The sequence below is a fragment of the Trifolium pratense genome, linkage group LG2, assembly GCF_020283565.1.
Source record: "Trifolium pratense cultivar HEN17-A07 linkage group LG2, ARS_RC_1.1, whole genome shotgun sequence".
NCBI lineage: Eukaryota > Viridiplantae > Streptophyta > Magnoliopsida > Fabales > Fabaceae > Trifolium > Trifolium pratense.
The window spans coordinates 70,340,587-70,352,848 of NC_060060.1; the positions used below are offsets into that span (position 1 = coordinate 70,340,587).

At 34.5% G+C, this 12,262-nt stretch overlaps 2 protein-coding genes across 2 annotated transcripts; one reads left to right on the top strand and one right to left on the bottom strand.

Moving 5' to 3' along the window:
• Nucleotides 1-1,154: 1,154 nt before the first annotated feature.
• LOC123908166 lies at nucleotides 1,155-5,990 on the bottom strand. Its single transcript, XM_045958712.1, has 2 exons — nucleotides 4,495-5,990; nucleotides 1,155-4,422 (listed from the first exon to the last, which is right to left on the bottom strand). The coding sequence occupies exons 1-2, from the start codon at nucleotides 4,697-4,699 to the stop codon at nucleotides 3,683-3,685; spliced, it is 945 nt and encodes a 314-aa protein (XP_045814668.1). The 5' UTR covers nucleotides 4,700-5,990; the 3' UTR covers nucleotides 1,155-3,682.
• Nucleotides 5,991-10,148: 4,158 nt separating this feature from the next.
• On the top strand, nucleotides 10,149-12,015 carry LOC123908165 (cytochrome P450 94B3-like). Its single transcript, XM_045958711.1, is given in 2 exon segments — nucleotides 10,149-11,743; nucleotides 11,745-12,015. Coding segments are annotated over 2 exon segments (1,659 nt in total). The 5' UTR covers nucleotides 10,149-10,189; the 3' UTR covers nucleotides 11,850-12,015.
• The last annotated feature ends 247 nt before the right edge of the window (nucleotides 12,016-12,262 follow it).

Consider the following 12,262-nt stretch of genomic DNA (forward strand, 5'->3'; position numbering starts at 1 on the left):
GGACTTCTTCTTAGCTTCTGAATCAGCATTCAGAACCATCTCATGGCTTCTGAGATTGCTTATCAGAGCCTCAAGCCTCAGAGTCTTGAGATTTTGAGCTTCCTCTATTGCAGTGACCTTAGGTCTCCATGCAATAGGAAGACTCCTCAGAATCTTCTGGACATGGTCATAGGTGGAGTAACTCCTCTTAAGAGCTTTAAGACCAGATACAAGAATTTGAAACCTTGTAAACATAGTCTCAATGCTTTCATCTTGTTGCATGGTGAATAGTTCATATTGCCTTATCAAGAGACTAGCCTTAGCCTCTTGAACCTTTTCATTACCATCATAGGTAGCACACATAGAGTCAAAGATAGATTTAGCAGTGAACTTGTTTTCTATTCTGACATAATCTTCATGTCTAATAGCACCAACAACAATGTCCTTTACTCTGTGATGCTTGGTATAAGTTTTTAGGTTAGCTGGTGAGAGTAACTTTCTATGCTCAATGGACAATCTTCCATGTTCATTTAAGTTTTTGTTGCGTTAAAAACACACTTAGAGCAAGTGTACTCTAGCGCAGAAGTAGTAATATAAAAGATTATCGTATCCACAGGGATTAATTAACAATTACCAAACTAGTTAAGATTATTTATTATCTAGACGGATAAAGAGTTGAGTTGTTTATGATAACTAAAGAGAAAATAATGACGAGTACGAATAAGAACAAGAATAAAAATGTGAAGTTGTAAACTAGTAGAGAGAGGTCTAGGGTCATGGTTTCACTCGCAATCATTGATTCCCTATGTCTAGTTCCACTTGAATTCCATTATTTTAACTCAATTACCAATCCCTTTACTAAAACTATTAATCCGTTTGGTCATTCGTGATTAATATTCTTTTTCCTAAATTAACCCCTTGTTTGGTCATGCAAAGAGTTTAAATTCAAGAAAAGCATAAAGTGCAAAAAGGTTGAATGATTGGAAGACTAAGATTAAGGTTTGGTCATGCAATAATCTAAGTCTCATTTATCCTATAGGTCCACCAATTAACTGCAGTACGTCGCTGATCAATCAATTGATTATAAACATTCATAGGTTGATCATTCCTAATCATGTGATAAAATCAATAGGATAAAATTAATTGAACTAAAAATAGAAATTCAAACAAGAAACTAGAACATAAAACTAAGACATAGTATAAGGAATTTCAATTACAAGATCTACCATAAACCCTAGAAGAGTATTTAGCTACATATAATCATGAAGAACACTAAAAGATTCATGAAATTAAGAGAAGAGAATAACCCAAAAATGCTTCAATTGTTGTTGGTATTCTCCTCTATGTTCTTCAATCTCTGCCTCTCCAAAACTGTCTTCTATGTACAAAAGTGCTTGCAGAACAGAAGAAAAGCGTGATCTCCAGTGTTCACCAAAGAGCTCTATTTATACTCTGCCTTCCAATTGCTTAGCCGCCTTCGCAAATCTTCAACATTAAGTCTTGTATCACCGCTAATCAACTTGATTTAAGCTTGTCAGACCTTTTCAACTTGCCATCCCTTTGTGTTGTGCTGCTGGTAGAAGACAAATTGTTTTCTTATGCCTTAAGTTCTTATTTCATAAGCCTTTTCTATAGCCTTTTCTATAGCCTTTTCTATTTCCTTTTTACCAATGTCCACAAGAGTGTAGAAGCTCTCATTCAATTAATTGGGCCATCGTATGCATCATTCGGGCTTCCCATTATATCTACACAAATATATATTTAAGTGACTAATATTAATAATAATTAGTAATATATATACTAATAATAGTTAGTAATAATAAATACTTAAGTGAAGCTAGTAATTTATATAATAATAAGTAATTATACTAAAATACCACAAAAAGTATCTATATATAATACACTAAATTGGAGTTTATCAACTCCCCCACACTTAACCTTTGCTTGTCCTCAAGCAAACTTCCTAGCTCAATACATTTTCAAATAGCCAAATAAGAGACCAAAAATCATAAACAACAATGACAGACAATATAAAATATATGGAGTGTCAAAAGGTTGCCCAATTAGAGTCTTATATGTCCATGAAGACTACCTTTAAATGAACAGGAGCGCTCTCTCACGATCTCTCTTAAGTGTTTAGGGACTTTGGAAAATAAGCACTCAAGTTTCCACAAAATGCACATTACCATAGGCTTGTAATTTGACCAAATCTCCACTAAATAGTCCATATGCATGCAAAAGATGGGGTCTTACGGGTTGTAACGGGGCCATGGTTAATTCGTGCAAGGTGGGATATAAGAAGAAATGGATAATCAAAGGGGTAAAAATACAAGAAACAAATAGCAACATTTGAAACCAAAATGGAGCTCCTATATATACTTTTAACTGTTGCTTCAAACTCCAAATCAACCCCTCTTCCTTTCTTTTCTACAAAAATGTGCTCTTTCAATTTATTTTTTTTTTATTATTTTTTTTTTATTTTTTTATTTTTATTTTTTCTTTCTATCATGCTCATAAAACAATTGAGCAACTCAAACATGAAAATTCTTATTTCTTCTTCTTTTCTTTTTGGACTTTTTGTTTTGCAATTCTCATTCTTTTGAAAGAAATGTTCACTATAATGACACAACCTACTTCTTTTATTTCTTTCCTTCTTGCTCATCATACATATTTTCTTTTGACAGTAGCATGCACATACAATTGAACATCTCAAATATAGGAAATTTTCTTTTGAATAGTTACTCCACTTTCAATTTCAAATGGTTACCACAAAAAAAAAACAATATACTTAATCATATCTAGGTACCAATGAATAAATAATCAATAGGCTCAAAGTGGGCAACTAAGGATGATTTTAAAACAACAAAATTAAAGGCCAAAAGAATACCTACAAAATGCCCCAACATTTTTCACATGATGCAGATCAATTTTCGCTTTAGCACGGTCACAAGACAAGTTCTAGAATGTGACAAAATGGGAAACACACTCACACAAAAAGAAGGGGTCAAAACATATACTTAACAAGTAATCCCCTTTATAAAGGCTCAAATCTCACATATAGAAGTTGGTTCACAAAAAGATAGTCAAGACGAACCATTATGCTAATTATTAGCTACCTAAAGACAACCCCATTATCTCAATTGAACAAGTCTGTCAAATAAAATTTTCAAAGGCATAATCTCTATTTTTCAATTGTTCAGCATAATTTCAATCAAAACAAGCCAGAAAAATGCAATCAACTAGAACTAGCAAATGTCAAGTGCCAAAATATAGACCCTCCCCCACACTAGTTCAGAACATGGTCAAAATTCAAAACAAAATATTCAACTAGACACAAAAGTAAATAAGTGAGAGAGAGTAAAAGTAGCTTCCCTGAGAAAGCTTTCAACCATTGAGGCGAGCGACATATCTCACTTGGAGCAACCCTTCATCATAATGTTTTGCAACTGCCCATTAACTTTGAAAGTAGTGTCATCTTCTTTAGAAACCTCAAGTGCTCCGTGAGGAAGAACTCCAGTGACAGTGTAACGTCTGAACCATCTTGAGTGCAACATTTCGGGATAAAGATGCTGATTTTCTTCAAAATAAAATTAAACATACCAACATAATAAAAATATAATAAACTAAAATATAAAACAATAAACACGGGTTGCCTCCCGCGAAGCGCTTATTTAACGTCCTGAGCTTGACGAGAGCCAAATAATCAATCAGGTGGCTCTCCAAGGGCAAATTTCACCTTTAATGCATTGCCCCTTCTTAACTTTCTAATCATGTGGTTCATATTATTCTTTCTTTTTCCATGTGGTGGATGAGCTTCAAAAAAAAGTGAAGTTTTCACTTCCATAACATCCACCATTATGCTAGGATCCTGCAAAATAAGAGTCTTTTCCAAAGGGTCCTGCATCCTTAAATCACTAAAATTATTAGTAATAACCAGATTGTCAAAATAGGAAGAAATAAAATGAGAGAATTTTTCAACAGAATTTAAAGCTTTCAAAACATCATCTTCCTTACCATGCCTTAAGCTTACCTTTCCCTTTTGAACCTCAATTACCACATCACCAATGGTTACTAGAGTTTGACCCAAAATGATCGGGGCTTCTAGACTTTCTTTTTTGTCTTGAACCACAAGGTATTTTTCTTCACAATTGCTCTCTTCAGTAAGAGCTTGTTCACATCCTACTGATACAAGTCCCTCATGTTCAAGCTTTTCATTTAAGTCTACACCACTAATGAGAGTGACATTTTCGTATTCTTCCTCTTGTTTGGGCTCAACATGTGTGGATATTGAGTCTTGAGGTTTTTGAGATAACTCAGTAAGAGTGTTTTGGTTCAAGGTTGTAAGTGTCTCATTAACATATGGCTCTTCCGCTTGTTCTGGACACCAACGTCTCAAGCAAGGTGGTATGTAATTAATGTCCCTCTTGAAAGGGTGAGGATCATGTTGCTCCTGCGACCAACGTCGCAGGCAAGGTGGTATATAGTTAATGTCCCGCTTGGGAGGGTGAGGATCATGTTGCTCCCCATTATGGACAATTTCACCATCATCCCATATACTTCTTGTCGGACATTCTTCACTTTCATGCCCCACTAAATCACAATGTTCACAAGGAAGAGAGGTATATATCCCAAATTGTCTTTTAAGAATTTCCAAATTAGCTATTATAGCATCCAATTTAGCTTCTATGATGTAATCTCTCATTGTTTTTCTCTCAGCCATGACTTTTTCTTTTCCTGCAAAATACAATCAACTACAAACAGGCTCTTGAGAGCAGGTGAGTACGCAGAAGTGATATTAAGAATGGAAAATAACAAAATAAATAGACAAAAACTGTACAATGTCTAAATTAATAAAAAAAATCTTTTTCGTCTAATATTGTTGAATTAATCCCCGGCAACGGCGCCAAAAACTTGTTGCGTTAAAAACACACTTAGAGCAAGTGTACTCTAGCGCAGAAGTAGTAATATAAAAGATTATCGTATCCACAGGGATTAATTAACAATTACCAAACTAGTTAAGATTATTTATTATCTAGACGGATAAAGAGTTGAGTTGTTTATGATAACTAAAGAGAAAATAATGACGAGTACGAATAAGAACAAGAATAAAAATGTGAAGTTGTAAACTAGTAGAGAGAGGTCTAGGGTCATGGTTTCACTCGCAATCATTGATTCCCTATGTCTAGTTCCACTTGAATTCCATTATTTTAACTCAATTACCAATCCCTTTACTAAAACTATTAATCCGTTTGGTCATTCGTGATTAATATTCTTTTTCCTAAATTAACCCCTTGTTTGGTCATGCAAAGAGTTTAAATTCAAGAAAAGCATAAAGTGCAAAAAGGTTGAATGATTGGAAGACTAAGATTAAGGTTTGGTCATGCAATAATCTAAGTCTCATTTATCCTATAGGTCCACCAATTAACTGCAGTACGTCGCTGATCAATCAATTGATTATAAACATTCATAGGTTGATCATTCCTAATCATGTGATAAAATCAATAGGATAAAATTAATTGAACTAAAAATAGAAATTCAAACAAGAAACTAGAACATAAAACTAAGACATAGTATAAGGAATTTCAATTACAAGATCTACCATAAACCCTAGAAGAGTATTTAGCTACATATAATCATGAAGAACACTAAAAGATTCATGAAATTAAGAGAAGAGAATAACCCAAAAATGCTTCAATTGTTGTTGGTATTCTCCTCTATGTTCTTCAATCTCTGCCTCTCCAAAACTGTCTTCTATGTACAAAAGTGCTTGCAGAACAGAAGAAAAGCGTGATCTCCAGTGTTCACCAAAGAGCTCTATTTATACTCTGCCTTCCAATTGCTTAGCCGCCTTCGCAAATCTTCAACATTAAGTCTTGTATCACCGCTAATCAACTTGATTTAAGCTTGTCAGACCTTTTCAACTTGCCATCCCTTTGTGTTGTGCTGCTGGTAGAAGACAAATTGTTTTCTTATGCCTTAAGTTCTTATTTCATAAGCCTTTTCTATAGCCTTTTCTAGAGCCTTTTCTATTTCCTTTTTACCAATGTCCACAAGAGTGTAGAAGCTCTCATTCAATTAATTGGGCCATCGTATGCATCATTCGGGCTTCCCATTATATCTACACAAATATATATTTAAGTGACTAATATTAATAATAATTAGTAATATATATACTAATAATAGTTAGTAATAATAAATACTTAAGTGAAGCTAGTAATTTATATAATAATAAGTAATTATACTAAAATACCACAAAAAGTATCTATATATAATACACTAAATTGGAGTTTATCAGTTTTCAAAAGTTACTCCCAGCTCAACCAAATCCCACAACTCATGATCAATAACAGTAATATTGCTATACAGTCTTTCCTTCCACCACTCAAATAATGATGCATCACCATTGAATATAGGGGCTTTTCTATTGCCACTATGTTCATGTGATTCATTACTTAAGTAATCAAAACCAAAAGCATTTCTAGGACCACCACCAGCACCGCTGGCCTCACCAGTTGTTCTAGTACTATCGTCTTCTCCAAACATAGTGTTCTCACAAGATCTTTATTGTCTCACTGTTAAGTGAAAGTAACAGACCAGTGCTCTAGATACCAATTGAAGGTGTGAAAACACAAGAATGGGGGGTTGAATTGTGTTTTAGCCAAGTTACAACTTTTTCAAAGTTCTTAACTTAACTACAACAACAGCGGATAAGTAACACAATAAAACGAGATAAGGGAGAGAGAGAGAGATCACACAAGCAATTTATACTGGTTCCTCTCACAAAACGAGAGTAGTCCAGTCCCCTTGCACTTCCAAGGGATTTCACTATAATCACACAAGATTACAAATGCTCAAGCACACAAGCAAGAGACTTCACAACAATGTTCAAGCACACAAGCTTAAGACTTCTCACTTAAGCACACAAGCTTAAGACTTCTCAAATAACAGAGATAATAAAGTAGTTGAAAGAATACAACTGCTCTTAAGAGAACCTTAATGAGCAAATACAATGAATACAAAGTATTTGGACTAAGAGTTAAAAACACTAGTTCAGAGGTTCAGAGCTTGTATTCGTAAATCAGAGTTTGTTCGAGCGCGTGTAAGATTGTTGATTCCTTTGCAACTTGATTCTTCTAGTATATATAGGACTGAGAAAGAGTCGTTGCAAAGATGACCGTTGATGAAGATATCCTTTGTCTTCAAGCAACTTGTCTGATGCAGTTTGGTCGTTTCCAAAATAGAGTAAGAGTTTCAGACACTTTGACCATGTGCAGAGAAGACTTTCCTTATTCAGCTAATAAGTCTGATATCCCACGTTCTCAAGGGTGGACAGACAAAAAGAGATTAGCTGTTCTGATCAAGGTTGAAGGGTCCTTTTCTTCATTGGTAGGAGAGTTGACCTTCAAATGAGAATCTTCAGAGTTTGACGAAGCTCAGACTTTAAGAAGTTCTGATGACTTCATCTTCTGATGCTTGTAACTACTGAGGACCATTATCTTCTGAAACCTTGTGAACTTCTGAATACTCGTTTTCTGAGCTTTCTTCAGAGCTTATCTGAAGCTAAGTTCTGCACACTTAAATTAAATTTTTAGTCCTTCCAATTGTATATTAATACTTTGTTATCATCAAAACCCTTAATAGATTTAGGGGCAAACATTTTTAAATCAATTTTGTTCCAACAACTGAAACCATTATTATAGTTAAATGGTTTTATATGAGCATTAGTGCCAAGATATTATACACTGAAACCATTAGTCCTTTTAATTGGTTTCAAGATGTTATACACTGAAACCATTTGTCTAGTTAAATGGTTTCATCCTGTTATACACTGAAACCATTATTCTAGTTAAATGGTTTCATAGCGTTATACACTAAAACCATTAGTCTTGTTATTTGGTTTCAAGATGTTATACACTGAAACCATTAGTCTAGTTAAATGGTTTCATAGCGTTATACACTAAAACCATTATTTTAGTTAAATGGTTTCATATGGGCATTAGTGCCAAGATGTTATACACTGAAACCATTGTTATTAAGTAAAACATCACAAAACCATTTTACAAAACCATGCTACATAAAGCAAAAAATCATATAAAGCAATTAGGGTTAGTTTAGTTGCGAAAAATTTGGATAGTATGCATGAGATATTGGATTCGATCATTTTTTTATTGTAAAGAAAAAAAATCCATATATATATATATATATAGAGAGAGAGAGAGAGAGGATGTATATTATGAGAATGATAAAGATATATGAGAATATGAGAATGAATAATAGATATATATATATTTGTGTGTGTGTAATTAATGTATGAGATTTTATTTATATTGTGATTATGATTGATAAAACTTAAAATTAAATTGTATGTTTGACAAATATGCTTCATATATATATGAACCATTGGTTATTATGTTGGGCTTCGAGGGGGTGTATGACGAAAATTAATTAAAAATGGATTCTTATAATATATACTTCAAAGGAACAAAAGTTATTATTTAATTGGAAACTGTTCTGGTAAAAAACAAGGGGGTTTGTATTATTGATTAAATGGTGTGATTACACTCAGTCAATCCCAACAACCCTGGGAGTTTTATCAGTCAGAATTCGATCCCCTTACAAATGAAAGTATGGAGCTATTTATAGACCATCAAAGCCTTCTTCTCCAAGCTAGGGTTCCTACAAATCCGGTCTTCAGCGCCTTTTCCGGTGATGCAGCGTGAAAGTAGGAATAGAACCTTGGTCTCCAAGCCATGGCAGTTTCGAGGAGTTGGTTCCTTCATTCCCAAGTTAATCGCTAAGGCAGGGAAGGATGAAGATATTTTATTATCGTATGCAAATTCGTCTTATGGGCGTTATCCGCCATCACCTACCTCGCCAAAGCCTTATATCACCAAATGGACGTTTAGGATTTTAATTGTTTTGGGCCTGTTTCCTTTCTCATATTAATTGGGCTAGCTTGATTTTGCCTTTAAGCCCATTGCCCAGTCCAGAAACGAAAAAAATTGGGGGCGCGCAAGAAATCTGGGGAAGGAAAAAAAATTGGGGGGCTCACAAGAAATCTAGGAGAAAAAGGAAAAAAAATTGGGGGGTGTGCTAAGCAAATGAGGGGCGTGCAAGTAATGAGGTAGTATATGGGGGGCGCGCGAGTAATGGATTGCCTAATTTTGGGCTTGAGCTGACTTTTGGTGTAGGAAGCAAATATGTTGGGTGTAGGAAGCAAGTTTATGCATGATGCATAAGTTTGGGCTTATGCACCATAACCACACCCCAATGTAAACCTTCCCGTAAAAAAAAAAAGTGAAGATTCATTTTAGTCCTTCACAATTTTTTTGACGGGACAATATAATTTTTTTTGGTTTATAATGATCTGGGATCGAACCCAGGACCTATAGCTTACTACCAAAATTCTTCACCACTAGACCAAACTTAGTGGTTTCGGGACAATATAATTTAGTCTGTGATAAAAATAAGACTCAAATTAATCTCCGACATTTTATATTACGAAGACTAATTTGTCTTCAATATAAAAATGTTAGAAATTAATTTAAATTTTATTTTTACTAAAAACTAAATTGTTCCATAATTTTTTTTTGTAAGAGATTGAAATGAGTCTTCACTAAAAGAAATGAAAACGATCGATGTAAACTTTTTACATGAAGCGTATGTGAATTAAACTCTTGTATTTATTATAATTTTTGTTTTACATCATACTTCTATTTAACCGTTAGATAAATCCCATGAAAAGGTATATTTCATATGGATTCATACTTTCAATATATGTCGACGTAAAAATATTAAAGTGATCGATTTGGTCAATTATAAAATCTGCCCATTATCGACATGCATTAATAAAATAAACATGGACTTCTTCTTCTAAACATAATTTGACTAAAATGAAAGTGATAGCACTACTGTTCGTTTGTACTTATTTGTCAATATCTCACCGGCCGCAATAATTGTATAAGATTGTTTTCAGCCGAAATTTTGCATTAGCTAGCACGTTCCTTTTTCTTATTCAATCACGTTTGCTTTATCCTTTGCCTTTTTTTTTCCTTACAATGTTAGTGTCTCTCACAACAAAGTGTTTAGGAGATTGGTGACACACACACACACTATTATATATACCTATCTCCCATGTTGCTCTATAATTCAACATCCTTCCAACTCTTCAAACCCTAGCTATCAACTCTTCAAACCCTAGCTAGCAACTATGTTGTGCTACTACTACATTTTGTTTGCTATTTTCTTTCTATCATCTTTTTTCTTCAATAGAATAAGACTATCTTATAAATATTCAAAAAATCATACTTCACACTTCTCCACTACTACTTACACCCCTCCTTCATACCCTATCATAGGTTGCCTTATATCTTTCTACCAAAATCGCCGCCGTCTTCTAGATTTTTACACTCATTATCTCTCTCAATCTCCGACTCAAACCATCCTCCTTAACCGCCTTGGTGCCCGGCGAACGGTTATAACTGCTAACCCTGTCAACGTCGAATACATCCTGAAAACGAATTTCACCAACTTCCCTAAAGGAAAACCCTTCACTGAAATCCTCGGAGATCTTCTTGGTTGTGGTATATTCAATGTAGACGGTAATTTATGGTCAAAACAACGTAAATTAGCTAGTCATGAATTCACAACGAGGTCTCTGAAAGACTTCGTTGCGAAAACACTTGAAGATGAAGTTCAACATAGACTTATTCCATTGCTTGAATTGGCTTGTAATGGTAATCATGTTATTGATATGCAAGATGTTTTGAGGAGACTCGCGTTTGAAATTGTGTGTAAAGTTTCACTTGGTTATGATCCTTGTTGTTTAGATTTATCTAAACCTTTGCCACCTCTTTTGTCGGCGTTCGACAAAGCTTCTGAGATAAGCGCAATGCGCGCGGCTTCACCGATTCATTTGATTTGGAAGATCAAGAGGATGCTTAATGTAGGGTCTGAGAAATCACTTAAAGAAGCTGTTGATCTCGTTCACGAATCAGTGAATGAGATAATAAGGAAGAAGAAAAAAGAAATTAGTGAAAAAATTGTTAGTGGGAGTGATTTGTTGACAAAGTTGTTGGAGGCCGGGAATGATGAAATCATGGTCCGAGATATGGTTATTAGTATGATCATGGCGGGGAGAGACACGACATCGGCGGCTATGACATGGCTTCTTTGGTTGTTGTCAAAGAATCCAAGCAAAGAGGAATTGATAGTGAAAGGAGTGAGGGAAGTTTTTGGTGGAAAAAATAATGATGATGAGTTTGAGTTAATGAGGTCTTTTGATTATGAAGGTTTGAAAGAGATGAAGTATTTGAAAGCATCTTTGTGTGAGTCAATGAGGTTGTATCCTCCGGTGGCATGGGATTCGAAGCATGCCATCGGCGATGACATGTTGCCGGACGGAACTAGGGTTGGAAAAGGTGATAGGGTGACTTATTTTCCATATGGAATGGGGAGGATGGAGGCTTTATGGGGAAAAGATTGGGAAGAGTTTAAACCAGACCGGTGGTTCGATAAACCGGTGGGAGAAGAGGATAATAATGGAGTTTTGAAAGTTGTGAGTCCTTACAAGTTTTCGGTTTTTCAGGCTGGTCCAAGAGTTTGCCTTGGAAAAGATATGGCTTTTATTCAAATGCAATATGTTGTGGCTTCAATTCTAAATCGGTTTGAATTTAAGCCGGTGTCTAATGATCAACCAATTTTTGTTCCTTTTCTTACTGCTTATATGGCTGGTGGGTTCAAAGTGAGAGTTCACAAAAGAGTTTCAATATGAAAAGTATGGATGCAAAATGGGAGCTTTGAAATGGTGCTATACATGCTCTCTACCGGCTTCTGCTTATTTCATAACTTTATATTTTTTAAATCAATGAGTGGAAATTTTATACAAGATAATACCATATTAATTGTCATTGTTATAATATGTTTTTTTTTTTTTTTTTTTAATCTAATCTAAATGTTATAATATATGTGATTTCACACAAATAAAGGGTTTTCTTTTTTCACCATCATTCATAGTCATCTTGATTGTACTATGATATACTTTTTTGCTAATGACAAATATATGGACGTACCCTATCGATTGTACTTCTGACTATTTAGATAAAACAATTGCTTTCTTTGAATCATCTTCTTGGACTTAATATATATATATGAGTCAGGATCCGTTGACACCAACTAGTTTGACACCAAATGTTACACCTCTCAATAACGTTTTAACCGATATAAATTTTATAAAATCCACCGTTGGATTGAAAGTTTACATCATATAGATCATTTGTGTAAA